Source organism: Perca fluviatilis, chromosome 1 (assembly GCF_010015445.1).
Source record: "Perca fluviatilis chromosome 1, GENO_Pfluv_1.0, whole genome shotgun sequence".
NCBI lineage: Eukaryota > Metazoa > Chordata > Actinopteri > Perciformes > Percidae > Perca > Perca fluviatilis.
In genome coordinates this window covers 43891910-43918162 of record NC_053112.1, presented here as the reverse complement: position 1 = coordinate 43918162, position 26253 = coordinate 43891910, and the positions used below count along the sequence as shown (strand labels likewise).

General features: G+C 40.8%; 1 protein-coding gene across 1 annotated transcript; it reads right to left on the bottom strand.

Annotated features, from left to right (window-relative positions):
* Positions 1 to 8738: 8738 nt before the first annotated feature.
* Positions 8739 to 26045, bottom strand: dctd (dCMP deaminase). The gene is made up of 6 exons (XM_039815210.1): positions 25880 to 26045; positions 17096 to 17195; positions 15518 to 15653; positions 14297 to 14413; positions 12735 to 12831; positions 8739 to 9477 (listed from the first exon to the last, which is right to left on the bottom strand). Exons 1-6 carry the CDS (start codon positions 25918 to 25920, stop codon positions 9393 to 9395), a joined length of 576 nt encoding a protein of 191 aa, XP_039671144.1. The 5' UTR covers positions 25921 to 26045; the 3' UTR covers positions 8739 to 9392.
* Positions 26046 to 26253: the final 208 nt, after the last annotated feature.

Sequence of the window (26253 nt, the reverse complement as noted above, 5' to 3'; positions counted from 1 at the left end):
GCAAAAGCTAAACGGAAAAAGGTTTGAGTTACCAGGTAAATAATACACTAACAGTCTGCACACTGCACAGTATCTCGAGGAAAGATGGTTCAAATATTCATATTCATATCTACATAAGTAGACTATGACAGCTAACAGTTGATCAATTTATTTTTATTTACATTTAAAAACATTCAAGCAATGTGCATTCCTCTACATCATTTCGCATAATGATGTATGCGGGACATCCAGAGGTCAAAATGTGCAACACTTACAGCTAATCACAGTAGATTATCAACAAATACAACTATTCCAGTCACAAAAAAAAATCTTTACACATATATACACACATACAATAAAATTATTTCAGATGAGCCATCTTTTTGACATTTTAAATCCCTTGCTCAACACAGAGAAATACAGGATAACTAGCCTATAATATGTGAGGCTGAAAATTTGAGCGCATGCTTACAACATACCAAATTTGATTTATGTTGCCCAACCTGATGTTGGGTATTCTCCCCGATACAATTTTGAATTTCTTTATTTTGGCAATAGCTCTCTCCACATGAACTCTGTGAGCAGCTATCTTTTTTGTTTTGAGTACATCAGCGGCAGACATTTGTTTGTTTGACTGAGGGGGGATATTTATATTTATATAATATATTTATTTATATTTACTCTCAGTCCAATTTCTTCCAAGTCTTTCTCAATGAGAAATCCTTTGTCAACCATTACACCATCACCTTTGTTCAGGTAGCTATGAGACATGAGTGTTTTCAGCAACTCTAGGAATTTGCTTTTCTGAACAATTTCCTTGTCAGACAATGATCCAGTAAAAAGAGTCGATGTAAACATGATAGCGCCACGTGGATCACATGCAATCAGTGATTTCAGAGTGTTGGTTGACTTGTAGTTTGAGAAACTTTGACTTTGCAGTACTAACGAACTTGGCCTCTCAATCTTTACTTCTGTGCAGTCAAGTATTGCTAGAGTTGTTCCAAAGTTGATCTTATATTTATCTGGCATTTGGGAGATGATGGTGTCTCTATGTGGCCATACAGGTAATTCACCAAGTACATCAAACATGTAATCGACCCACGAGTTGAAAAGAGTGCCTGCGCTTTGTTCTGGTATCTGAAATCTGTAAGCCAGATCCTTTAAGTCTAAATTTTGGCGCAACTTCATGAGAACCAGCAAAAGTTGGTGACGTAGTGGCATTTCATTTATTTCTCGATCAACCTTCTTATATGTTAATGGGACAAAGGTTTGTGGAGCTGTATAAGTATTTGGCACAGCAAACACAGTGTACAAGTTGTTAAACTGCTATTTAGTTAGTTAGCTGGAAGTCTGAAAAAGTAGCCTACACGGGCTGTACAAAAGGCCGTCAATCAGGAGTGATTGTTGTCAGTAGGCTACGTGTTGGAGAATAGCGCGGACACGCACCTCACACCGCGCGCACCACCCGGAGAAAAAAGTGAGAGAAAGAAAAAGGAGAGGTCGCAGTTCGGACGATGACTGTCCGATTGAGATTGTGTGTGTGTGTGTGTGTGTGTGTCCTCGAGATCTGACCACACACAAACACACGTAAGCAGAGCTACCCACACCCATGTTTCTACTGTTGCTTAATTAAATAATATTTACCTGATGAAGGTCTGAGACCGAAACGTTGTATTTTTCTAATAAACTATTGCTTGCGTAATGGTCAGTGTGCGGGATTTTCTCTCTACTGCTTAATTAAATAAAACATCAAAAGAGAGAAGTTGTCTGAGTCGTGTTTTAAACAGACACACCTGGGGCAAAGTTGGGAACCAGAATCAGCTTTAAATACAGTCCTAATCTAGTCCTCACTAACACGGGCCCAATTATAGTAACTACATGAAAACTTCACTGTTGTTGCATGAAATGTTGTTTGTGTTTAACCTACATCATCATTTTCTATCATGTGAAACAAGAGGCCAAGCCTGGCCAAGGTGGTGAAGCTGCAGACAGATGCTCCTCAGCAGTAAGCTCCCCCTGCTGCTCATAAGGTGCCTCTGCACCCCTTTCGTTTCAGACCCTCCCACCAGCCTTTGGGCCACGCCTCCTCATTTACATTGACATGTGTCAAGTCCAAACGAAAAGGCAATGTTAAATGGAAATTCAAAAGCCAAATATTAAATCCAAATGAAAATCCAATGTTAAATTGAAATTCAAAAGCCAAATATTAAATGAAAATTAAAAGCCAATGTTAAATTGAAATTCAAAAGCCAAATATTAAATGAAAATTAAAAGCCAATGTTAAATTGAAATTCAAAAGCCAAAGCCAAATGGAAAATTTAAAAAAAATAATATTTTAATTTGATCTCACTTTGTTTTCTCTTTGGACTTTCAATTTCTCTTTGGACTTTCAATTTGAATTATGAATAAATATTTCCTCCATACATATTATGTCATCAATGATCAAGTGTGACTTGAACCTCGTGTTCATGTATGTGTGCACCCAACACGTGTTTGAGGTACCTCTTTTTTGGAGATGGACGACACTTCTGTCCTACAGTAGATCCAGTTCTTGTAGCTTGGTGAGGATAAGGAAACTCAGTGCTGGGCCCTCCATTGACAAAATGCTTAAACAAAACATATAGCATTTTATTAGGAGTTATTACTCACACTAAATCAGCACAAATCAATGGTTCATGATCAAATTAAACATGTACAGGTCTAAGTTGCATACGTTTCCAGGACAAGCCTTTTTGCCATCATTACCAAGAGTACCTCTCCGTTAGTTTGGTGCTACAGTATTTACATGAATCATTCAGCACAACATTGCTAATATTTGTTATCTCGGTTATTTATAGATAACTTAATTAAAGTGATGGTTCGGAGTAATTTCACCCTAGGGTCCTTTGCAAAATTGAGACTGATGCTTTTTCAGCTTTTACCTGTCTAACATTGGGAGAGTTAGCGTAGAGTACGTGTTAGTCGCTGAATAGCTAAGCCGCAGAGGCTAATGGATCCGAAGTGTCTCTTAACATTACCCCACTAATAATGCCCGAAATGATACCAAAGGTCTACACTAGTATATATAGGTTATGCACTCATAAAACGATGGATTGTAAAGTTTGTAAGTACACCAGAAGGTTATGTAAATAACACTTGCCTGCTGGCTTCTGCTCTCTGCTGTTGTTGTTGCTGCTGTAAGACGAGTGCTTAGGGACATCTACAAATTACAACACCGAAAAGAGATTCAACAAAAATATTTTTTAATTTAACTTATTTTTTAAAGTAAGTGCTGTAGTATAACTAGCAGGAGACAAGTAATAATTGAGGTAAGTTTGGAGACATTACCTTATTTAATCATTAAATTAATAAATATTTTTGTTGCATCTCTTTTCGGTGTTGTAATTTGTAGATGTCCCTAAGCACTCTTACTGCCCGGTAGTAACAGCAGCAGCAGCAGCAGAGAGCAGAAGCCAGCAGGCAAGTGTTATTTACATAAACTTCTGGTGTACTTACAAATTTTACAATCCATCGTTTTATGAGTACATAACCTATTTGTACTACTGTAGACGTTTGGTATCATTTCGGGCATTATTAGTGGGGTAATGTTAAGAGACACTTCGGATCCATTAGCCTCTGCGCTAAGCTATTCAGCTGATAACGCTACGCTACGCTAACGCTCCCAATGTTCGACCCAGGTGAAAAAAGCTTCTGGGGGGGGGTGTTTGGCTCGAGATCATGGTGCAAAGGACCCTAGGGTGAAATTACTCCGAACCATCACTTTAAGTTAAGCTCCAAAACGTCCTTAACGTTAGTATAACTAGAGACCGCTAACAATCATGAACGATTGCCAAAGTACAAAAACTACATAACAGGCCAATGAACTCCCAGGAAACAAAGTACGGAGTGTCTATTTGCACCCCCGGTACGAATAGCCTCGGCTACACAGCTGAGCTATTTACACCCTGTGACGTAACAACAAAAAAACGTTGCTCGCGTGCACCGAAATCATGGCGGACGTTCATCTTCCATGACCGCAGAAACTGGCATATTAGGGAAGTTTTGTCTCTAAAGTTTATAACAATTGAATTTCTAGCGGAAAATGGATACTATAGTTGCGCTTTCTGTCTTCAGTGAAAGCATACAACCGTTAGTTTGTTAGTTAGTACCTATTTTTTTGTATACAGTATGGTTACCTAGCAACCGAGGCTTGAAGAAACCAAGTGGTAAAAAGTTGTTCTATTTCCTGAAAGAACTGCTAGGTGAGTGGTTAGTGCGCTTACCTGTGGTATGGGAGTTTGGAGATCGAGTCCCCTGTGTGGTGATCTTATTTTTAAAATTTGGATTGGATAATTTGCATGTCAGGACCCGCGAACGCGTATTTTTATTTTATTTTTTTGCAGGGTGGTAGGGGAAGACTCATGAATATGCCTGCTCTGGTTGGGTTGGTTAGGTTTAGGCAAGAGGAGTGGGATGGTTATGGTTAGGGTAAGAATGTCAGGGCAATAATATTCCAAAAAGGTGTAATACATGAGTAGTATGGATAACTGTGTGTAAATATATGCCAAGGTACTGTAAATGCACAGGGGTGCAAATAGCATACATTGATATGTGTACCAGGGGTGCAAATAGCATACACTTCTAATTGCACCAGGGTACAAATAGCATACTGCTAATTGTACCAGGGGTGCAAATAGCATACACTGCTAATTGTACCAGGGGTGCAAATAGCCTCACCCAACAAAGTAACATGATGTACAACGCAGCTAGAAGCTAACGTTAGGCTAATGTTTTCTAATATTATGCTAACGTTAGCCTAACGTTACGTTGGAGATGTTAAAGATAACGTTCAAATACGTTGTTGACTTACCTTAGAACAGATGTAGACGTCCTTGTTGATTTTATTCACGTTTAGCTGTTGTTGTGGTCTACCGCATAACTTAATCCAGAGCAGACACTTATCTGTGTTGAGATGTGGCTTTGGAAAGGGTAAAAAATAGACACCGTCGCCCAGCCTCTCGGGATACCTAGCTAGTATCGGAGTTGCATGTACCCCATGCACACCGTTTGACCATTTTAAACTTAAAATGTCACGAAAAAACATATAACGGACTAACTGCAATGCATTTCAACGGACGTTGAAGCAGAGAATTTCCGAGTGTATTAGGTTAGCTATGCCCACTGTGATTGGCTCATCGCGTTTGGGGGCGTGGTTTAGCCATAGGTCAAATTGACCTATCAATACAACTACCAACACGGTCTCACAGCAGTTTGTGAAATGGTGACGTTATTATATCTATTGATTTGTGTTTACGGGGACGTTTTTCTCGTTTTTTTTCGTGGTGGCCAGCACGAAATGGTCTATACGGAGATTGCGGGGGGAGGATGCGTCATACGGCGGGAGATGGGCGCCTCACACGCCGGGAGACGGCCGCGGGGGACGCGCGACAATAACGGGATGGCGGAGGTTGGGTTAAGGAAAAAAACAACGGGGAAAGGACGCCTTGCACGCCGGGAGACGGCCGCAGGTAACGCGCGACAATAACGGGATGGTTTACGGGGAAACAAAACGCCACATGCGGGACGCGATCCCCGGCCTCCGGGGTGAAAGTCTTGACTTGTTTGACCCATCCACCACCCCAACCAACCTCCTTACGCGGATTAATACTGGACCAATTTCAAAGATTGTTTTTCCCATCAGTCACACACAAATAGGGTCCAGGTTGAAAAAAACGATACTTACCCTTTAACAGGTGGCTGTGCAAATAGCATGCAGTAATCAGCAAGTAGTATTTATCATGTATACGGGATATGAATAACCTGATTTCTGTGTTCCATGTAAACATCATATGGTGAATATGATCAAAACCAGGATAAGCCTTATAACCGGGTGTGCATTCATGTCCCATTAATGCATGTTACTAACTTAGCTTCTTCCCCGGAGTCCTCAGATTTCCTCGGATTGTGGTGGCACATGGATCGTGGTTGCAGCTGCTGCCGTGGTCCTGCTCGACGCCCACTGCTACTACTATTATTATTATTAGTCATATTCCTATTATTTACTATTTACTAACTATACTGTTACTATAATTGCCAATGTTACTCATATTATTCCATTATACCCACTGCTATAATTATTGAGTCATATTTCTGTATTTATTGTAGTTAGGCATTTCTCTCTCCCTTTCCTCCCCCCAAACCAGTCGAGGAAAATGGCCGCCCACCAAGAGTCAGGTTCTGTTCGAGGTTTCTGTCTGATTAGAGGCCATTTTTCCTCACCCCTTTTGCATTAAATGCTTGCTCTTGAGGAGGAAATGGTTGGGTTTCTGTTAATTATAGTGTGGTCTAGACCTACTCTATCTGTAAAGTGTCCTGAGATGACAGCAGTTATGATTTAACACTATAAATGAAATCAAATTGTATGCTCATGTCCATGTAAACACGCTCAGCGTTTCACTGGTAATGGGCCACCACAGCAAAAACAATTGAAAAAAGAAAAAACACTGCTATCAAACATATGATCCACTTCCTCTATACATAAGCGGTTGTTGTCGTTGCTTGCATTTGTTACTACCCACCAAGCCTGATTTCCCGTCAGTTAGACTATGTTCCAATGTGCATAATATCTAGGATGATAAAATTACATAGCCTAAATTAATGTAATTGCATAGATGCAGTTGGGCAGTGCTAACATAATAAAAAAATTAAAATGTAGCTATTACTTTCACTGGAAAGTAACTATATTAATTCACACATGGATGGAAAAGGACAAGAGACCTCACTGAAGGACTGCATTTTCTTCTTCCTTTAAAACGGTCAAGGAAAATACCTTTTTAAACGGCATACAGTATAATACAAATGTTCTTACACTGTCTTGTTTGTGTTCAGAAGAGGCCTAACAGTCAGAACATCCACATCAAAAACAGCTTATTCTTTAGCCCATGGCCTAACCTTCCACCACATTACGTTAAAGGTCCCATGGCATGAAAATTTCACTTTATGAGGTTTTTTAACATTACAGTTTTTTTCGATTGCTAAACGACAGTGGGCACAACTGGAGTCACATGTGCAAAACTCTAACTACAGTCTGCACAGCAGCAGTTCATGTGGACCAAACTCTAGTTCATTTTTCATTGCTTGAACACAGTTTTCAAAACTCTACACACTTATCCCATGAGTTTAACCACAACGTGCACAACACTGTAGATCTACAGCACTTTGTTCAAATGCTAACACACTGCTGTCAAAACTGTTAACCACACATTCAAAACAGAATAGATTTCAGTCTGGTGCCTATCAAACACTGCTGATTGCAATTTTAGCTGAAAGCCTAAGCAGGTGTCTTGTTTTAGACTAGTTAGTGAACATATATGGTATTTATACAGAGAAAGCTCAGAAAGCCTTTTTTGTATACAAACACCAAATAAGAATGAAACAATTCTACACTGTACTGTTTGAGAGAAACGGGTAAAAGAGCAAAGATACCAATATGTCCAGGGAAGATGTCTGAGGTTATGTACACAGCTATAAAAAAAAGTGAAAAACACTATATCTTTACAATAGTAACACTGCGTTCTTACTGTTTTTCAGAAAGTAATGGAGGTGAAAGCAATAGAAACACCACATTACAGTAATTTGTATTTAGAGATAATGCAGACATCCAATGTGATGAACTTGCCACATGATGCTGGAGAGAGGCAGGATTAGTCACACTATTCGTTGGTACTGTTATGTACCTTTAGTTTTTTCCCCCCAGTAATTCCATAAATTACTAGAGACAAAATACTTTATTGAAGAAAACTGATGATTTTCATTCCTTCTTGTTTACCTTATGTAAAAATTGGTATGCTATACAATCTATATTTTTTCCTTAAATAAACTGTTGAGTAGTGTCAAGTCACTCAAATTGTTCAAACTGTAAAGATGAGAAAGTTTGTAATTTCTGTATTGGTGTTTGATGCTAGTGTTTTTACTCTCAGTGTGTTCTGAGTGACAGTGTGTGTTATCTCAGTGAGGCCTGTGCATACTGTTTGAGACGTGTGTTAAGAGTTGTGTTGCTTTGAATGAGTTTTGCAGGTGATATGAACTGTTTAGCTCAGGTGACTGTTGGTAGTGCAGACTGTAGTTTGAGTTTTGCACGTGACTCGTTGTGCCCACTGTCGTTTAGCAATCGAAAAAAACTGTAATACGAGTCTGCCTATGGTCCCCCAGTGGCTTGAAATGGCGATAGGTGTAAACCGAGCCCTGGGTATCCTGCTCTGCCTTTGAGAAAATGAAAGCTCAGATGGGCCGATCTGGAATCTCCTCCTTATGAGGTCATAAGGAGCAAGGTTACCTTCCCTTTCTCTGCTTTGCCCGCCCAGAGAATTTGGCCAACCCATGAGAAAGAGAGACATCATGGCTTTCAAACGAGCAAAGTGGCAGTTGGTCAAGGCCACACCCCCACCCTCCACCTTGCCCCCCCTCTCCTCCTCAATAGCTACAGGCACAGAAATGGCACATCCTAAGGAAAGCTCATTGTGGGACTGGCTCTAGTGGCTGTAATTCTGCACCAAGGCGGAATTTCGGGAAAGAGACTTCAGATACTATATTAGGGGACCACTAAGGCCTATATAAAAGCATCCAAAGAGCACCATGTCATGGGACCTTTAAAATCTGTTTAGCAGTTTCTAAAAGCTACCTAACAAACCAATGGGCATTTTGTCCTATAACACTGTCTAGCATAAATTACAATTCAAATGCATGCAGTGTGTATCAACAATAATGAACACACAGTGGACACTAGTTCGAAAAGTTTTATTGAATGCAAAATTGTACTTGCCAGTAAAGCATTAGATGCCCATTTAAATTTTCAAAGAGTGTCAAAACATAAAATACAATAAAAATAGAGCACAGGCTAAATTATTACAGTGGCTACTTTCTGCAAACGGGTTCAAAAAGTGATTTACTGGACAGCTTCCATGTGAATGTTAAAGATCAAATGAACTGAATGTCAAGGTGCCTTTGTATTAATCCTCAAACCTTGTTTTAAGGAGGAAAAAAAAACATTTCTGTTGTTTCCCTGTGCAGAAAACCATGAGAAGATCTGATTCACAACATTGAAGATTTTAATACGACGCACTCAAGAAAGTGTGCTCAGAGTCCTTGTGTATGCCTAAAACTAAAGGGAATTCTAATCGGAAAAAAAGCGTGAAAGCAACATTGAAAGACCTTCTGCCACAGCCATCCACAAAGGGCGAAGCGTCAAATTAAACTACCTTAATCAAAATATCAAAAGACGCCAAAGTCAAGGTATCCTTGAGTTTTTCTTTGGACAAAGCAGGGGGCAAGAAGACATACAGAAAAGAGGCATCAAAGTCTCTTTCAATCTTGTCAGTCTCCCTCTACTTCCGTGGCTCATTCTGCAGCCCCCCCAAGGTGAGCTGTTTGCATTTTCACTTGGTCGCGCTGTTCAGCATTCCAGGGTGGTTAATAGAATTAAAATCAATGACAATCTCAGTCCTCTTGGGCTTGAACTGCCTGCCAAAACACACAGAGGAGAAAAACAACATACGCATAAGTCAGGGACACACAGGTATGAGGACTACACCACATAAAACATGGATGAGGATAAAAGTCACTTCTTCATCGTCCTATCAAGTCACACTTTCATCTGGCCCAAAGCCTGATACATTTTCACAAGGTCTGGGCAAATTGTAAACAGAGTGTGTGAGAGAGAAAGGGAGTAAGACCAAGAAGGGAAAAAAGACAAAAGAAAAATTGGTTTTACGGCCTGCTAAAGTGAGTCTAATAAAAACCATAAAGATTAAATCTTCTCCATCTGTGACCTGGGGCCTCATTTATAAAACTGGGGGGCGTATTTGCGTCACAAGTGGCTTACGGACGAAACATAGGATGTGAGTACGCACAGAAATATTCGGATTTATAAAACCGTGCGCACGCACGTCCTATGCCGGATTCCCTTTATGAATCACAATCGACTCTATATGTGGCGCAGCTTTGGCGGCTTCATGTCACACCCATAATTACCCTTAAATAGTCAGTGAAATGCTCCAAATTAATATTCATCCATACCGACATCATGCGCACAGAGGAAAACAAAGCAAAGGACTTTCAATCAATGTGAAGTTGTAGTTCTTGTTAGAGAGGTGGAAAAGAGGAAAATATGTTTGGAGGGTACAGTGTGGGCATTACTAATGCCAAAAAAACTTTAGAGTGACAACATGTTGCAGTCACAGTTAATGCCAAAGCATCAGAGGTCAGACCGTGGGCCAAATTAAAAATATTCCGATATTAAAGTTGATGGAAAAAAAACGCTGCACAAAGAAAGTGTTTGTGCCACGGGACACCGGAGCTGACCCCTCTTGAAGTGGGCCTGGCACGGCGTCGTTTCTCTGAGTGCTCCTCTCTGTAACGCTGGGCCCAAAACAGCACAGAGACCCAACAGGACAGCTCTAGGAAGTCGGAACCGGCTCTGAGTCCACTGTTCCTCGTTTACCAGCAAGTCGTCTTGCTGTCGGCCTCCCATTTGCCACATCTTCCAACAGTGCAAAGCCAGCCATTGTGCGGCATTACGCATGACATGCCTTTACCCATTCATTGGATTGTATCTAAAAAGCTAAAGGTGTCGTTATTAATCTAATTGTATATGACAAATAGTTCTGCGCAAGGAGCATGTAATTAGTAAGTATGGCTGGGCGATATGGAGAAGATCAAATATCACAATATTTTTGACCAAATACCTCGATATCGATACGATATTGTAGTGTTGACTATCGGTGCTTTCACAAAATATTTACACAATGAGATTTTTGATAAATAATCATCAGTAATGTGGATATAATGACTAAGTGGGTAAAGGCAAATAATAGAACAGTTACAACAGTCTGGTAAGTTCAGAAAAGTACATCACTTTACTGTAATACAGCCTTTAAAGCCAGGAAAAGACACTTATGCCATATTACAATATCCAAAATCTAAGACGATATCTAGTCTCATATCACGATATCGATATAATATCAATATATTGCCCAGCTCTATTAGTAAGACGTTTTATTGCACCTTTCACAATAGACCTTTTTCACGGCAGACATGTTGACATGTCATAGTAGGAAAAGCACAGGTGTATTCAAACCCATTACTGATGGCTGTATTCCTCTTAGGAGAGGTCCTGGTATTGGGCATGCTGACTCACTGAAATAACTCACTGGGACACTAGATGGAATTGAGCCATCGTTAAGGTTATCAATTTTAGCTGTGCTTTTCCTACTATGACAAGTCAACATGTCTGCCGGTCTATAGTTAAAACATGCTTTAGACCTACAATAAAAACAAACATTTAAAACAAAAATAAAACGATCTAAAGCCATAAAAATAGTGTATAAAACACAACATGATACTGTACATGATGACTATATTAAAACAACGTGCGCTGCAAGACGGAGGCATCGAAAACAGAATCAGTCTATTTGTCCTGTTTATCGTATTATTCATGAGAATAAATTAATAAGAATAAAAAATAAACATGACAATATAATTACAGAACATTTGAGTTTTCTTGGCAAATATATCGGTTTGAATTTACGAAAGTGTCGATCAAACAGGTGTTGGCTTTGTGAATTCTTCATATCATCAATAAAGGGAATATTTCGATTTGTTTTATTGCCGTCGGTGTCGCCGTTTCTCATTTCACCCATTTCTGTGTGTACGCCTGGGTTGGAGTGTCTGTGGAGGACCGCACGTTTTCCCCTTAGGTTCTTCTTTTGTGCGTACGCCACGTTTATAAATGAGGCCCCTGGGCCCTGCACTGCGAAGCAAGTTTAAAGGTCCTATGACATGAATGCTTTTATATAGGCCTTAGTGGTCCCATAATACTGTATCTGAAGTCTCTTTTATATAGACCTTAGTGGTCCCCTAATACTGTATCTGAAGTCTCTTTTATATAGGCCTTAGTGGTCCCCTAATACTGTATCTGAAGTCTCTTTTATATAGACCTTAGTGGTCCCCTAATACTGTATCTGAAGTCTCTTTTATATAGACCTTAGTGGTCCCCTAATACTGTATCTGAAGTCTCTTTTATATAGGCCTTAGTGGTCCCCTAATACTGTATCTGAAGTCTCTTTTATATAGACCTTAGTGGTCCCCTAATAATGTGGCCTTGACCAACTGCCACTTTGCTCATTTGAAAGACATGATGTCTCTCTCTCATGGGTGGGCCAAATTCTCTGGGTGGGCAAAGCAGAGAAAGGGGAGGTAACCTTGCTCCTTATGACCTCATAAGGAGCAAGATTGAACATGATTATCGTCACAGGAATAGCCCAGTGTTCAAAAGTAGTTTTAGTCGTGCAACAGAAAACTCAGATTGGACAGATAGTCTAGCTAGCTGTCTGGATTTACCCTGCAGAGATCTGAGGAGCAGTTAACCATAGTCCTCACAAATCCACCGGAGGTTAAATTCCAACACAAAAAGGAAGCGGAGGGTAATGGACAGCCGGCGGAATTTCCGGAGGCAATGGACCAATCCCGGAAGTGGAAGGTTGCAGATATAGACTACACAAAAGGTAACCGGGTGAAAGGTTTCTTTAAAAAAAAAAAGGCAAAGAAGCAACACGTCCACTGTTTTTTTGTTTCTCTCCTCTCATTTGTTGATGGTGGTATTAGTATTATGTTCCTTTGTGGGTATTTGTGTATCCCATGGCCACGTTTAATAATACAAAATATAAAAAATAAAAACGCTTGCACTTGTTCTTGTGTGCCAGAGCAAACATTTAACTCACCTTTTTTGTATGCCTGCCATACTGAGCAGCCTTCTTGAAGCGGCCATTTCCGGCGTGTCATGGTACTTATCAGAAAGATAGACCACTTCCTTAATACCTGGACAGAGGGAGGGAGGGAGCCATTATGAAGAGATGCAGAAGGCAGGAGTGCAAAATAAAGACCATTATTAGTCTTAGCAGAGATGTGCTTCTTACCTGGAGAAGCGCATGACAGTTGAAAGCAGTAAGAGAGAGAGAACAAAATGAAAAAGGAAGAGTTGATTTAAGTGCTGTTTTTGACTCCCTAGTACCTTAGCTCACCACAGGACGAGTCCTAATAATTCCCTTGACTACCCTCGGGACAATCTTTACACTTTTTGCTCCAAAAAGGCTCCAAGAATAGGAAAATCAGGAGTATGCTGTTCACACTGGCCAAGAAATGTGTAGGTTGAGATGCAATGAACATTACAGCCACTAGTGTGGATTTAGACTAGTGATGGCGAAATGAAGCTTTCTAAAGCAGAGCTCTTCAACAGGGAGTGAGAGTCATTGCAGGGGGGGCTCCAAATTATTGTTTGATAGTTTATGTCTGAAGATATACAGTCTATTATATACTAGTCTATTTGTAAAAAAACTGGATCTGGATTCACTGTGCGTTCCACATGTATGTTTGACATTAAAACACGATGATATATGAATATGTAAATAGTACGTTAGTATTGCGGGGCACCATAAAAAGGAATGTATATAGGCTTTACGTTATTGCAGGCCCAGTTTAATATGCAACTCTATTTTATCCAGTTTATGTAGTATTAAATAAATATTAAATAAGCCTATGAAATACATCCTAAAAATCCAATTGCAATGATGGTTAGAAAATAATGTTTTCCATAAACATACCAGTTTTTTCCAGAGTTTTGTTGAGAGCTGGAGGCAGCACCAAATTGATGGATGCGGCCGCCTCCTATTTCTCTATGCAGGAAAAACCCTGTGTATGAATTCACACTGTTTGCGTATGATTCAAAGTTGCCAAAGGCCTCAGAATAGGGATGGGCGATGTCTACCGACTTGGCATTTGATGATGGCCACAGTGAAACATCACCATGGGTGGTGGGGGGGGGAATTAATTCATATTCAGGCATCTTGCTCCCAGTGCTCCTCTCTGCTGCGCTGCTTGAGTGCTGAGCACGTGGACTGTGGAGACAGGCTGTGAGAGTCATCCAAACTAAAAGTTTACATTGTGTGTATACATTTCTCTTACACAAATGTTCTACATGGGAGTGCAAACTTTCATCACACACCATGAAATCAATTTCTTAAAATATACAGTATTGACATGGATGTTTGCGGCAGGCTAGTACTGCCGAGAGACCAAGGTTAGGTGACTGAACATTAGCGACTAAAAATGGAACTGATTATTCTGGGGCAGCAAAATCTATATTTGGGAAACAGTGATAATACAATTCATATATGAAGGGGGGTTTGACAAAAAAAGTTTCTATTTTCAAGACACTGAATGTTACAAAATTAGCAGTATGGTTGGGTACCATTCGTGTGTGTGTGCGTGTGTGTCAAACACCCACCGGACTGGATGATGAGCTTGGCACACTCGTTGCAGGGAAACAAAGCCACATACATGGTGCAGCCTTTCACATCAGCACTGTTCTTGTTCATAATGGCATTCATCTCTGCATGGCACACTGTGGGACAGAGCAATTGAGATGGTCCCCAGTCAATACAAGACATTGTCAAGTTCCCTTGTTTTAAGTTTAATTAGGTTGTAGCGCAAACGAGCCAGGGTAAGACAGGCATAATATACAACAACCTTGCTCCTAGGATGGTGTGTGTCTATGACACTGGAGAAATAGACCAAAAAACACGTCCTTCCCTCCTAAAAGCACCATACTAGAACCAGTTATGAATCATTATATTTTATATCTGGTTGAAAATAGTCCCGATGAAAACTGTCCACAGTGAGGTCTGGATTATCCAGAGTAACCGTGACACCGCATCTGGAAAAAGATGTTGCTGTTGAATTTTTACCAGCCGCGATAGTGGGGTGGAAGTAGAGTTTGGATACTACTTGGTCAATTTAATCTGCCCGTCCATCCCTCCTATACTTGCTTTTAGTTTTAAAAGCCAACAGGACACATTTTCATGGATTTTGGACAAAGGATGAATCCTAATATATCATGTTAACCTTTCCTCTAGCACCACCAGGCTGTGGAACTGTCAGTTCATTGAAAGACAATAAAAGTAAAAAAAAAAAAAAAAAACCTAAATAAGGAAAAAGGGAGCTCATTATGAGTGTAGAAAAAAGTAAATTCCTTATTTGCCCACCATCCCACCGTAAATTGAGCACCAAGAGAGAAGGGAAGAGAGAAAGAAAGAAAGAAAGAGAAACAGAGAGAAAGATAAAGACAAAGTAGAACGCAAGAGCATCTGATCAATGGAGAAAGAGTGAGATTGCTTCATTATTTATCCTCTAGCACCCTCTACAGGCCAAGCTTTAGCACTTGAGACATGGAGAGAACTCAGCAGCATAGACAGCTAATGAATAACAGGCTTTGTTGTCAAATGCCTTTACAATTGGATTATGTTCATTCCAGAAATCCTCCCACACAATTTGAGATGAATACTATGGAGTTCCTGACTGGGGTGGATGAAACCAGAAGCACTTTGTTGTATGTGCACATTTTCTTCAACCAAACTGTTTGATTCCAAAAAAACAAAACAAACACAAAATGATAATCTAAAAATGAAAGCAAGGAAAAAGCAAGAAGTGCATGTGTATGCTTTCTCACCATAAGGGTATTTAGTGTCAAGCTGGTTGTCAGCAGACCGGGACCACGGTAGCAGGTCATCATCACAGCCATTTGGCATACCGTTGTAACCAATGCCAACTATCTTATTCTCCTGGTTCACTATACACGCCCCCACCTGCAGAGAGGGAAAGAGGTTCCACAGTTTAGTCGTGCAAATGTTACTCTACAGTTTGCTGTGACAGCATCTTCCCATTTTGTTTACTTGCAATAATGAGCTTATGGGCCTCGCTGGGCCTTTCCCCTATGCTGCACAACTAAGCTATTGGATCTAATAAAAACCTTCCAGTTATGCCATTATGGAAGGCAGGAATTTGAATGTGAATCCAAATTAGAATACTATAAAGGTGAACCCTAGTATATATCGACGACGTTTAATTTCCGGGATTGTACAGGTGCCGCCAGAAATTCCGCCGGATGTCCCTTATTTGGGCCGGTTGCCTGTCACTTTATGCTTTCTTTGTGTTGGCATTTTAAATCTCTGCAGGGTAAATCCAGACAGCTAGCTAGACTATCTGTCCAATCTGAGTTTTCTGTTGCACGACTAACAACTTTTGAACGTACACATGTTCCACCAAAACAAGTTCTTTCCCGAGGCTTTTTTGCAGCGGCACTGTTGCTCTGTCCGGCGCTTAGCACCGCCCAAGACGGTTGTGATTGGTCTAAAGAAATGCCACTAAACCAGAGCTTTTTCTCCCATCCCAGAATGCTGTGTGGACTAGCCAGACCCTCCTCCGCAGCGCTGATGAGGAAGGACTGGCAATGCGAGACTAGGTGAACCCCAGCACAACATCTACACTCTACACAGAAAGAACCCAGCCACCCTGCGGATGTAAACCAACAACCTTTGTTGTGAGGGGACAGTGCTCACCACTACAGTGCCAACCCCATTATCTATAGTTCTACCTGTCTGGATCTCCTTATTGACATTTCTCATTGCAATCTGTACAGACACTGTTCTTTTTTTTGTTTTTACCAAAATGGTAAAACCAGTATATTACGGTCTTATAAATCTGAACTACACCTGGGATCTGTACGTTATCACTTTGGATATGCCTACATAATGTGCAGAATATAGTAAATATATGGAAGACTATATTTATTCCTGTACTGTTGATGCCTGTAAAAACAACAAACTTCATGTAGGCTATCTCAGAAAGCCTTAAACAAGGAAAACAAATGTCAAGGACACTTAATGTACCCCTTTAACTTCCTTTCCCTATATTTGAATGGGGACTTGTGAGAAAGGAACACCATGTCCTTTACCCGAGGACCCATGCCTATTGTACCCTTGTCTGTTGCCCATCTGTCTGTTAGGCTGCCACAGAAGGCAGCCTAACAGACAGATGAGTTTTTGTTACAGCCATATATATATATATATATATATATATATATATATATATATATATATATAGACACCACACACACACACACACACACACACACACACACACACACACACACACACACACACACACACACACACACACACACACACACACACACACACACACACACACACACACACACACACACACACACACACACACACACACACACACCTGTGAGTGGGTCTTTGCTCCTTTGGGCTGACAGAAAGGCTACAGCCATAAAGTACTCTGGCCACTCCAGGTAGTCTTCCCGTTTGGTAGTTGTGCTGCTAAAGAGAAACACCACACGAAAAGACAGAGAGAAGATGAAAACTTCTCTTAGATCACAAAACCTTTAAGCCTTTGGCAGCATGCCCAGTGGCTCTTCTGATCTGAAAGTGTAACATATACATGAAGATTTCATACAAATGCCAAAAAAGCAAAACATCCTTACTTTTGAACAGTTGCAACCAGATAATTGCTGGTTTTGAGTTTTTACTACTTTTACTACTTTATCTACTTGATCAACAAAAAATGTCATCAATGATAGTTCTCAACCAATTTATCAAGTAATCGATCTTCCAGCATTAGTGCTCACTATAGGCCTGCTTTATCAAACATATACTGTTACAAAATAGTGGTGGAATTTAACAAATTACAAGTACTGTACTTGAGCGTTTCCACTTTATGCTACTTTATACCTCAACTCCACAATATTTCAGAGGGAAATATTGCATTTAAAATGTAGGCTAACATACTAAACATTTGATCATCAAATAAGTATGCTTTATGATAGATTAAACTACCAAATAGTATGCCTATATCATGTAGCCATTTGATTCATTAAAATACAGCTCACCTATTAATGCATACGATTAATCATTGAACAACACAGTATACATTCAGGGGCGGATTAATGCACAGGCTTGCGTAGGCTGCAGCCGAGACAATTATTATTTTAAATTTACCTCAGCGTGAACAAAAAAAAAAAAAAAAAAATATGACCCTAATTGGCCCATAAGAAACATAAAAAAAACAAAAAAACAAGCAGGGGATTGGATAGATTGGGTCACATCTATCCAATCATAGGAGGGAGTCTGAGACAGAGGGGCCAGGTCAGAGACTCACACCCAAAGCGCCATGCTGCAGACACAGTTCACCTGCTCGTGGGTCAGCCGCGCCCCCGGGCAGAGATGGAGGGAATCCCTGCACCCCCTCCACCTGTTGCTGCGGAGGAGAGGACACAAAAAGAGGCCGAAAAATCTTGCTACCTATAGCTCTGATCCTGCATGTTGGGATAAAATTGATGAATACATGAGGGCATATTGGATTAAAATGGGACCTAAAAGTTGCCAGAACAAAGACGCAGATGTTGCTGCCTCAGAAAGACAACATAAACACCAAAAGAGGTAGGCTACTTTTCCAAAACCCTGTTTAAAAGGAAACTGGCAAATGGTGAAACGCAGCCAAGAGAATGGCTGTTGTATTCCCCCTCAAAAGGCATTGTGTTGAGTCACGCAAATTATTTGGGAACAGTGATATTCAAGTGACTGGAAAAATGCAGCTGTACGCCTAGCTGAACATGAGGGATCCGAGTGCCACAAGCAATGCTTGCGTATGTTATGCGCTGTAATGACCGTGGGCAGATAGATTTATATCTAAAAAAAAATGTTGACAATGAATGCGAATATTCGACTGAGGTGAAAGGTGGGATGATTATGCAACAATATGTAGCCTACATGTTGTGCTGCTGTTTAATTATTGTTGTTGAGCTGCTGTTTTTTCTTATTTTAAATTGTATTCACAGTTTAGTGTATTGCACAGTGGTTTGTGTCTCAGTAATGATCAGTGGTGGAATGTAACTAAGTATATGTACTCCAGTACTTTACTTGAGTCCAAATGTTGAGGTACTTTTACTTTACTTGAGTCTTTTCTTTTCATGCCACTTTCTACTTCTACTCCGCTACATTTCAGAGAGAAATACTATACTTTTTACTCCACTACATTCATATGACAGCTTTAGTTACTAGTTACTTTACACATTAAGATTCCTGCACACAGAATACATGTAGTTTATAAAATCTGAGGTTTTATTCTAAATTAAACTAGCCAACAATATAACAGCCTACAAGTCCAGCTGAGAGGATTAGAACATTAAACACTTAGTTGACTGACAGAACTGTTTGGTTTGTTTAAAAGAAAATGTGAGGATTTTTCAACATTCAGTACTTTCATTTTTAATATTTCCAAGTACATTTTCCTGATGATACATACATACTTTTACTTAAGTAATATTTTCAATGCAGGACAGTATGGTATTAGTACTTTTACTGAAGTAAAAGACCTGAATACTTCTTCCACCACTGGTTATGATGTTGTGATTTTGCCTCAGTAAAGCATGGTGTTGTGCACTGCTGCAGATCCTGTAGCCTACCTGTTGGTTTAGAAAGCTAAAAGTGATTACCAGCTTGCTGTTGAACTGTGAATTCTGCTGCTTTGCTGTTTTTTGTTACATTTCCATTGTAATTGTTTTGGGGCTGTGGTGGCAGAGGATAATATATGGTTTTCTTTCCACTTACATCTCTGTTGATGTTAGTTTTATGATGTATTTTTCTCATTTTACCTATGTGGTGTGCTGTGTGTGTGTCAGTTCAACTTATTTGCATGTGGACCATGTATGGCACTAAATCATTTTTTTCCAGTAAAGCACAATGGTTAATAGTCCATGAGCCAGGGCCCCAAATTTGGGCCATCGGTATCATCTGGGGGGACAAAGGCTCATACTGATTTTTGGCAAGGTATACACCCCTAGTGCTAGAAAAATCACGATAGCAGTGCAGTGGTGGTAGCGAATCACTTTTTTTCAGCTCATGAAGTTACTAACCGCCTAAGATAAATTCCGCTTTTGAAATCTGGTGTATATCTGCTTTAGGCTCGTGGTAGGGATATTGTCAATATTCTATAATATGGTGCTTGGTATCGTTGGAAAGGGGAGCTTTTAGGCTTTCATTTAAGCCCAGTACTGAATCTGTCTGTCAATCACAGAGGTCACATGACTTCTTTAAACCAGAAATAACACACATTTTCTCCCAATTCCGCCCCTAAACCGTGGGCGTCTTCTTTTATCCCTGGGGCATGACAGAACACCAGGGACACAAAACTCAACAACTTCAATACTCAAGGCACTCTGATGATTCAGAAAATGTACAATATACCCATACTATTTATATGTGAGAGCCTTAAATTAGACTTATGCAGCCGGCACAAGTCTTCAAAATAGAATTTAGCCAATAGAATGGACAAATAGAATAGCCCTATTAGTCCAGGGCCAAATGGCCTCTTTATTCATGTACAGTTGTAATAAAAGTAATTGTTTCAATAGTGTTGTCAACATAACACTTGTAAGTGGTTTAACAAAATGCTTCTATCATGTATTTTGATATTCAGCCACTTTAAGTTAGAATGTCAGAAAGTAGCTCATGCACATAATGTTGATGGATCTTGACAGTTTGACAAGGTTTTGTCAGTTTTGGGAAAAGATCGTTGGTTCAGTTGACTGGTTACAATAACACTACCAACTATGCCATCTTCAATCAACTTCCAATGAGTTCCAGGGGTATTAAATGTAAGTACAAAATACTTTTTCTCTTGTGCTTGTATTAATTGATGGGGAATAGACAAAGGGACATTATAGCTATAGTAAGGGTGGGCGATATATATCGTTCACGATAATATTATGTCGTTGTGTTAACGATTTGCAAATTGACATTATCGAGTATTTAAATTACTTAGAAAATAACACTTCAAAACACGCATTGGAACGCTACACATTCACTAATGTCAACAAAAAGATGCACGCGCACGTGCAGCGGCTGCTAGCTCTCCTGTCGGTGTATATTTATACAAGTACAGCCACACTGACCTAATCAATATAGGACTACGATACAACACAGCCGTTACAGGAGCCTTCCATGCGGCTCATAACGTCCCGGAGGACCTAGCCAGACCGGACGCTCCGTGGATTGTTGTTGGCATCTAGCACGCTGAGCTAGCTACCGGCAGGATCAAGACAAGAACTCCGGCAAGACCAGAGGAGGAAGACTGCATTTTTTGTGCAGAATGAATGGAGTACTGACCGCAGGGTCGTTGCCCAGCACTGCTCACCTGACCTGGAAGCCCTGTTGGTAATATACAGGCCATTTCATTTACCACGAAAACAGCACGCCGCCGTCTACACAGTCCGTACTCACCAGCTTTACCTCTCCCTTACCTGGGCCAGTCAGATCATATCCAACTACTCCTGATCCCAGCATACATCAGATCAGCTTCCAACTACTCCTGATCCCAGCATGCAATAGATCACATCCAACTACTCCTGGTCCCAGCATACATCAGTCAGATCACATCCAACTACTCCTGATCCCAGCATGCATCAGTCAGATCACATCCAACTACTCCTGGTCCCAGCATGCATCAGTCAGATCACATCCAACTACTCCTGATCCCAGCATGCATCAGATCACATCCAACTACTCCTGATCCCAGCATGCATCAGATCACATCAACTACTCCTGATCCCAGCATGAAATAGATCACATCCAACTCTTCACAGCATGCATCAGATCACATCCAACTACTCCTGATCCCAGCATGAATAAGTCAGATCACCCCAACTACTCCTGGTCCCAGCATGCATCAGTCAGATCACATCCAACTACTCCTGGTCCCAGCATGCATCAGTCAGATCCTATCCTCATATCCTAGCATGCATCAGATCACATCCAACTCCGTCCCAGCGATACATCAGATCACATCTACCTACCTTGGACCCAATAGATGCAACAGATTACTTCACCACCCTGATCCCAGCATGCATCAGATCACATCCAACTTCTCCTGATCCCAGCATTCATCAGTCAGATCACATCCAACTACTCTCGGTCCCAGCATACATCAGTCAGATCACATCCAACTACTCCTGGTCCCAGCATACATCAGTCAGATCACATCCAACTACTCCTGGTCCCAGCATACATCCCGGTCAGAAGGAATATACAGCCAAGTAGGATTATCAAAACCTGAGCTGACACTGCCCTATCCCAGCTCCAGGACTGCTTCCAATAAGGACATGGTTGTGTGCAATATATATAAGAACTGTTTTCATTCAACATTGAGCTCATTATCTTATTTATTTTCTTTAAAATGTAAGTATTTAAGTAAAAGAAATTCAAAGACATAAAATACTAATACTATACTAATACTAACTGAACTAGTGTAGTACCATTGAATTCTGAGTAAACATTCAGTTGTACACCTCTGCTGTAATGTAAATTGTGCAGCATACAAGCACGATGAAGTCATAAAAATAACAAAAGGCTCTGTTCTGTAGATCAGGAGTAGTTGGATGTGATCTGACTGATGTATGCTGGGACCAGGAGTAGTTGGATGGGATCTGATGTATGCTGGGATCAGGAGTAGTGTGTTGATTTGATGCAAAGCTGGGATCAGTGATAGTTATGTGATCGGAATGATTTGTTATCTGGGATCGGAAGGAAGTGTGATTTGACTGCATGCTGGGATCAGGAGTAGTTTTTGTTATCTGGATGCACGCTTGGTAGGAGAGTGTGTATGTGATTAGGAATAGGTAGGAAGCTGGATGTGATCTGATCGCATCTGGGATCAGGAGTGATGATGTGATGCTGTTGATCAGGAGTAGCTGGATGTGATCTGATGTATGCTGGGGTCAGGAGTAGCTGGATGTGATCTGATGTATGCTGGGATCAGGAGTAGCTGGATGTGATCTGATGCATGCTGGGGTCAGGAGTAGCTGGATGTGATCTGATGTATGCTGGGATCAGGAGTAGTTGGATGTGATCTGACTGATGTATGCTTGGATCAGGAGTAGTTGGATGCGATCTGATGTATGCTTGGATCAGGAGTAGTTGGATGTGATCTGACTGATGTATGCTGGGATCAGGAGTAGTTGATGTGATCTGACTGGCCCAGGTGAGGGAGAGGAGCAGTTCTGTATGCTGTCTTGATGTTAGAGTATACATGGTCTAGTGTGTTCTTCCCTCTAGTAGCACACTCTACATGCTGGAAAAAGCTGGGGAGCACAGACTTTAAGGTCACCTTGTTAAAGTCCCCTGCTACAATATGTATCCCCTCCAGGTGATCGCACTGCAGTTTGTTCACTATGGTTAGCAGTGAGCCAAATTTGTGCTAACGTTTGCATCAGGGGCTGTGTAGACGGCGGCGTGCTGTTTTTGTGGTAAATAAAATGGCCTGTATATTACCAACAGGGCTTCCAGGTCAGGTGAGCAGTGCTGGGCAACGACCCTGCGATCAGTACTCGATTCATTCTGCACAAAAAATGCAGTCTTCCTCCTCTGGTCTTGCTGGAGTTCTTGTCTCGATCCTGCCGGTAGCTTAGCATGGGTAAACCCTGATAAACTTCCGGCAAATTTTAGATTTGCTCTGCAAGTCAGTCTGGCGAAGACCCCATTCAAACCCATTTCCAATGTCCTCAAAATTGAGGAACCAATCCCAACCATTGAGGCGGGCTTTACACCAATCCCAACCATTGAGGCGGGCTTTACGCGACGACGATAGCGTAGCGACGGCGAGCAGCTTTTTGTTTACATTCAACATGACTGCTACCGAAGCCGTGCTTCACGTGCTCGGTCATGACCAGCGAGCGGCAGGTCAGTCTGACATATGCCGATTTCATGCAGGTCAATACTACAATTAACTGACAACTTAAGTTATACGAGTTACAGTTCTCAAGGACGCCCGCACACACGGACAGAGACACGGTCTCTTTTTCCTTCTCCTTCTTCTCAACTTCTCCGCTGTGAGTGGCGCGTGTCCGCGCTATTCTTGCACATTAGGGAACCTTGTGAATTAACCTGCAACATGTCAGCTGTTCTGTTCAAATTCTTCAGCGTGTGTGCAGAAGATAACTTTGCAATATGCAACACCTGCTGCAAGGAGAAAGTAGGGCGTTGAGGGACGACACCTAAAACCCAAATAACATTTTTTTTTAGTTGGATATTGGATGTGAAAAGAGTCACCCGGATCGTTGGTCTGATTGGTTGAAGGACTATCCAATGGCGCCCAGAGGCATTTGAGCGGCGTACCTTTGGAAATGAACTGTCAGTGAACCTTTCCCAGACCCACTCTCAGTTACAACTGAGAAGGGTCTGGTGTCAACCAGGCTGCCGGTAGCTAGCTCAGCGTGCTAGATGCCGACAACAATCCACGGAGCGTCCGTTCTGGCTAGGTCCTCCGGGACGTTATGAGCCGCCTGGAAGGCTCCTGTAACGGCTGTGTTGTATCGTAGTCCTATATTGATTAGGTCAGTGTAGTGTAGTGTTCCAATGCGTGTTTTGAAGTGTTATTTTCTAAGTAATTTAAATACTTGATAATGTCAATTTGCACATCGTTAACACAACAACGACAATATTATCGTAGACGATATATATCGCCCACCCCTACTATAGGTATAATGTCCCTCTGTCTATTCCCCATCAATTCACAAGCACAAGAGAAAAAGTATTTTGTACTTACATTTAATACCCCTGGAACTCATTGGAAGTTGATTGAAGATGGCATAGTTGGTAGTGTCGTTATAACCAGTCAACTGAACCAACGATCTTTTCACAAAACTGACAAAACCTTGTCAAACTGTCAAAACCTATAATTAAGTGCATGAGCTACTTTCTGACATTCTAACTTAAGTGGCTGAATATCAAAATACATGATAGAAGCATTTTGTTAAACCACTTACAAGTGTTATGTTGACAACACTATTGAAACAATTACTTTTTATTACAACTGTACATGAATAAAGAGGCCATTTGGCCCTGGACTAATAGGGTATTCTATTTGTCCATTCTATTGGCTCTATTCTATTTTGAAGACTTGTGCCGGCTGCATAAGTCTAATTTAAGGCTCTCACATATAAATAGTATGGGTATATTGTACATTTTCTGAATCATCAGAGTGCCTTGAGTATTGAAGTTGTTGAGTTTTGTGTCCCTGGTGTTCTGTCATGCCCCAGGGATAAAAGAAAGCACACAGTTTAGGCGGAAATTGGGAGAAAATGTGTGTTATTTCTGGTTTAAAGAAGTCATGTGACCTCTGTGATTGACAGACAGATTCAGTACTGAGCTTAAATGAAAGCCTAAAAGCTCCCCTTTCCAACGATACCAAGCACCATATTATAGAATATTGACAATATCCCTACCATGAGCCTAAACCAGATATACACCAGATTTCAAAAACGGAATTTATCTTAGGGGATTAGTAACTTCATGAGCTGAAAAAAAGTGATTCGCTACCACCACTGCACTGCTATCGTGATTTTTCTAGCACTAGGGGTGTATACCTTGCCAAAAATCAGTATGAGCCTTTGTCCCCCCGATGATACCGATCAACCCCCCTGGCTCATGGACTATAAGGGGGGTGGTGGGGGGCTCACACAAAGAGCAGCCTAGGGGCCTCTGACCACCTTAATCCACCCCTGCAGTAAAGCATAACACCAAAGGGGAGCACTTTCCTGCACAATTAGTACTTTTACTTCAAATACTTAAGTAGCCTAGTCATAGTAACGTCTTTTCTGTAGTTTTACTTAAGAAAGATTTTAAATGTAAGACTTAATTGTAATAGATTACTTTTACACCGTGGTATTGCTGACAAATGGTAAAGATTCACTCAGGCTGTTGTTTTAAATATGAGAAACGTAAATAACTGACTGAACGGAAAACATACCTAACAACTTAACACTGTGGGGGGAAAACACAACAGCATGTGGACCATGGATGTATTAAGAGAACGATGTGGACAGATATAATATTCCAGCAGCCTACCAGTGTTCCGTCTCATAGCCTTAAACGTTACCGGTACCTCTACTTTTTCTCGGTGGGTGTTTGCGCCTCATGTCGAACTTAGACAAAAAGTTACAACTAGTTACCCGTTTAGATGACCAAGCATCGGCTGCTGAACTTCTTCCATAGTCTTCCAAATACTCGAGGTTTCTCTGCTTCTCTCTGGGAGGTATGCGGGTGTGTGTATGAACGTAAAAGTCAGCCGTGGCCAAAAACAACACACCACGTGACTTCCACACGAAACAGGAAGAAATCTCCCGCGCTAGTGATATTTTTTTGTTACATCTTTATTTAAAAAACGGATAAAAATGGAACGAAAGGATATTTGCTAGTGTTGAACAGATACGAGTTCTTTCTAAAATAAAACCACACCTCCTAAACAGAATATTTTCAATGTAACTATACATAAATATAATAGATAACGTTAATGATGACAAGTTAGTGAATGATGAACAGTAGC

Bases quoted from the DNA above. Each gene is read 5' to 3' on its own strand.
- dctd (XM_039815210.1), bottom strand. From the start codon at position 25,920: ATGGAAGAAGTTCAGCAGCCGATGCTTGGTCATCTAAACGG. The intron at 17,196-25,879 runs GTAACTAGTTGT...GTTTCTCTTTAG, and splicing joins ATGCTTGGTCATCTAAACGG to CAGCACAACTACCAAACGGG. The intron at 15,654-17,095 runs GTGTGTGTGTGT...CCCTCTCTGCAG, and splicing joins GCAAAGACCCACTCACAGGT to GTGGGGGCGTGTATAGTGAA.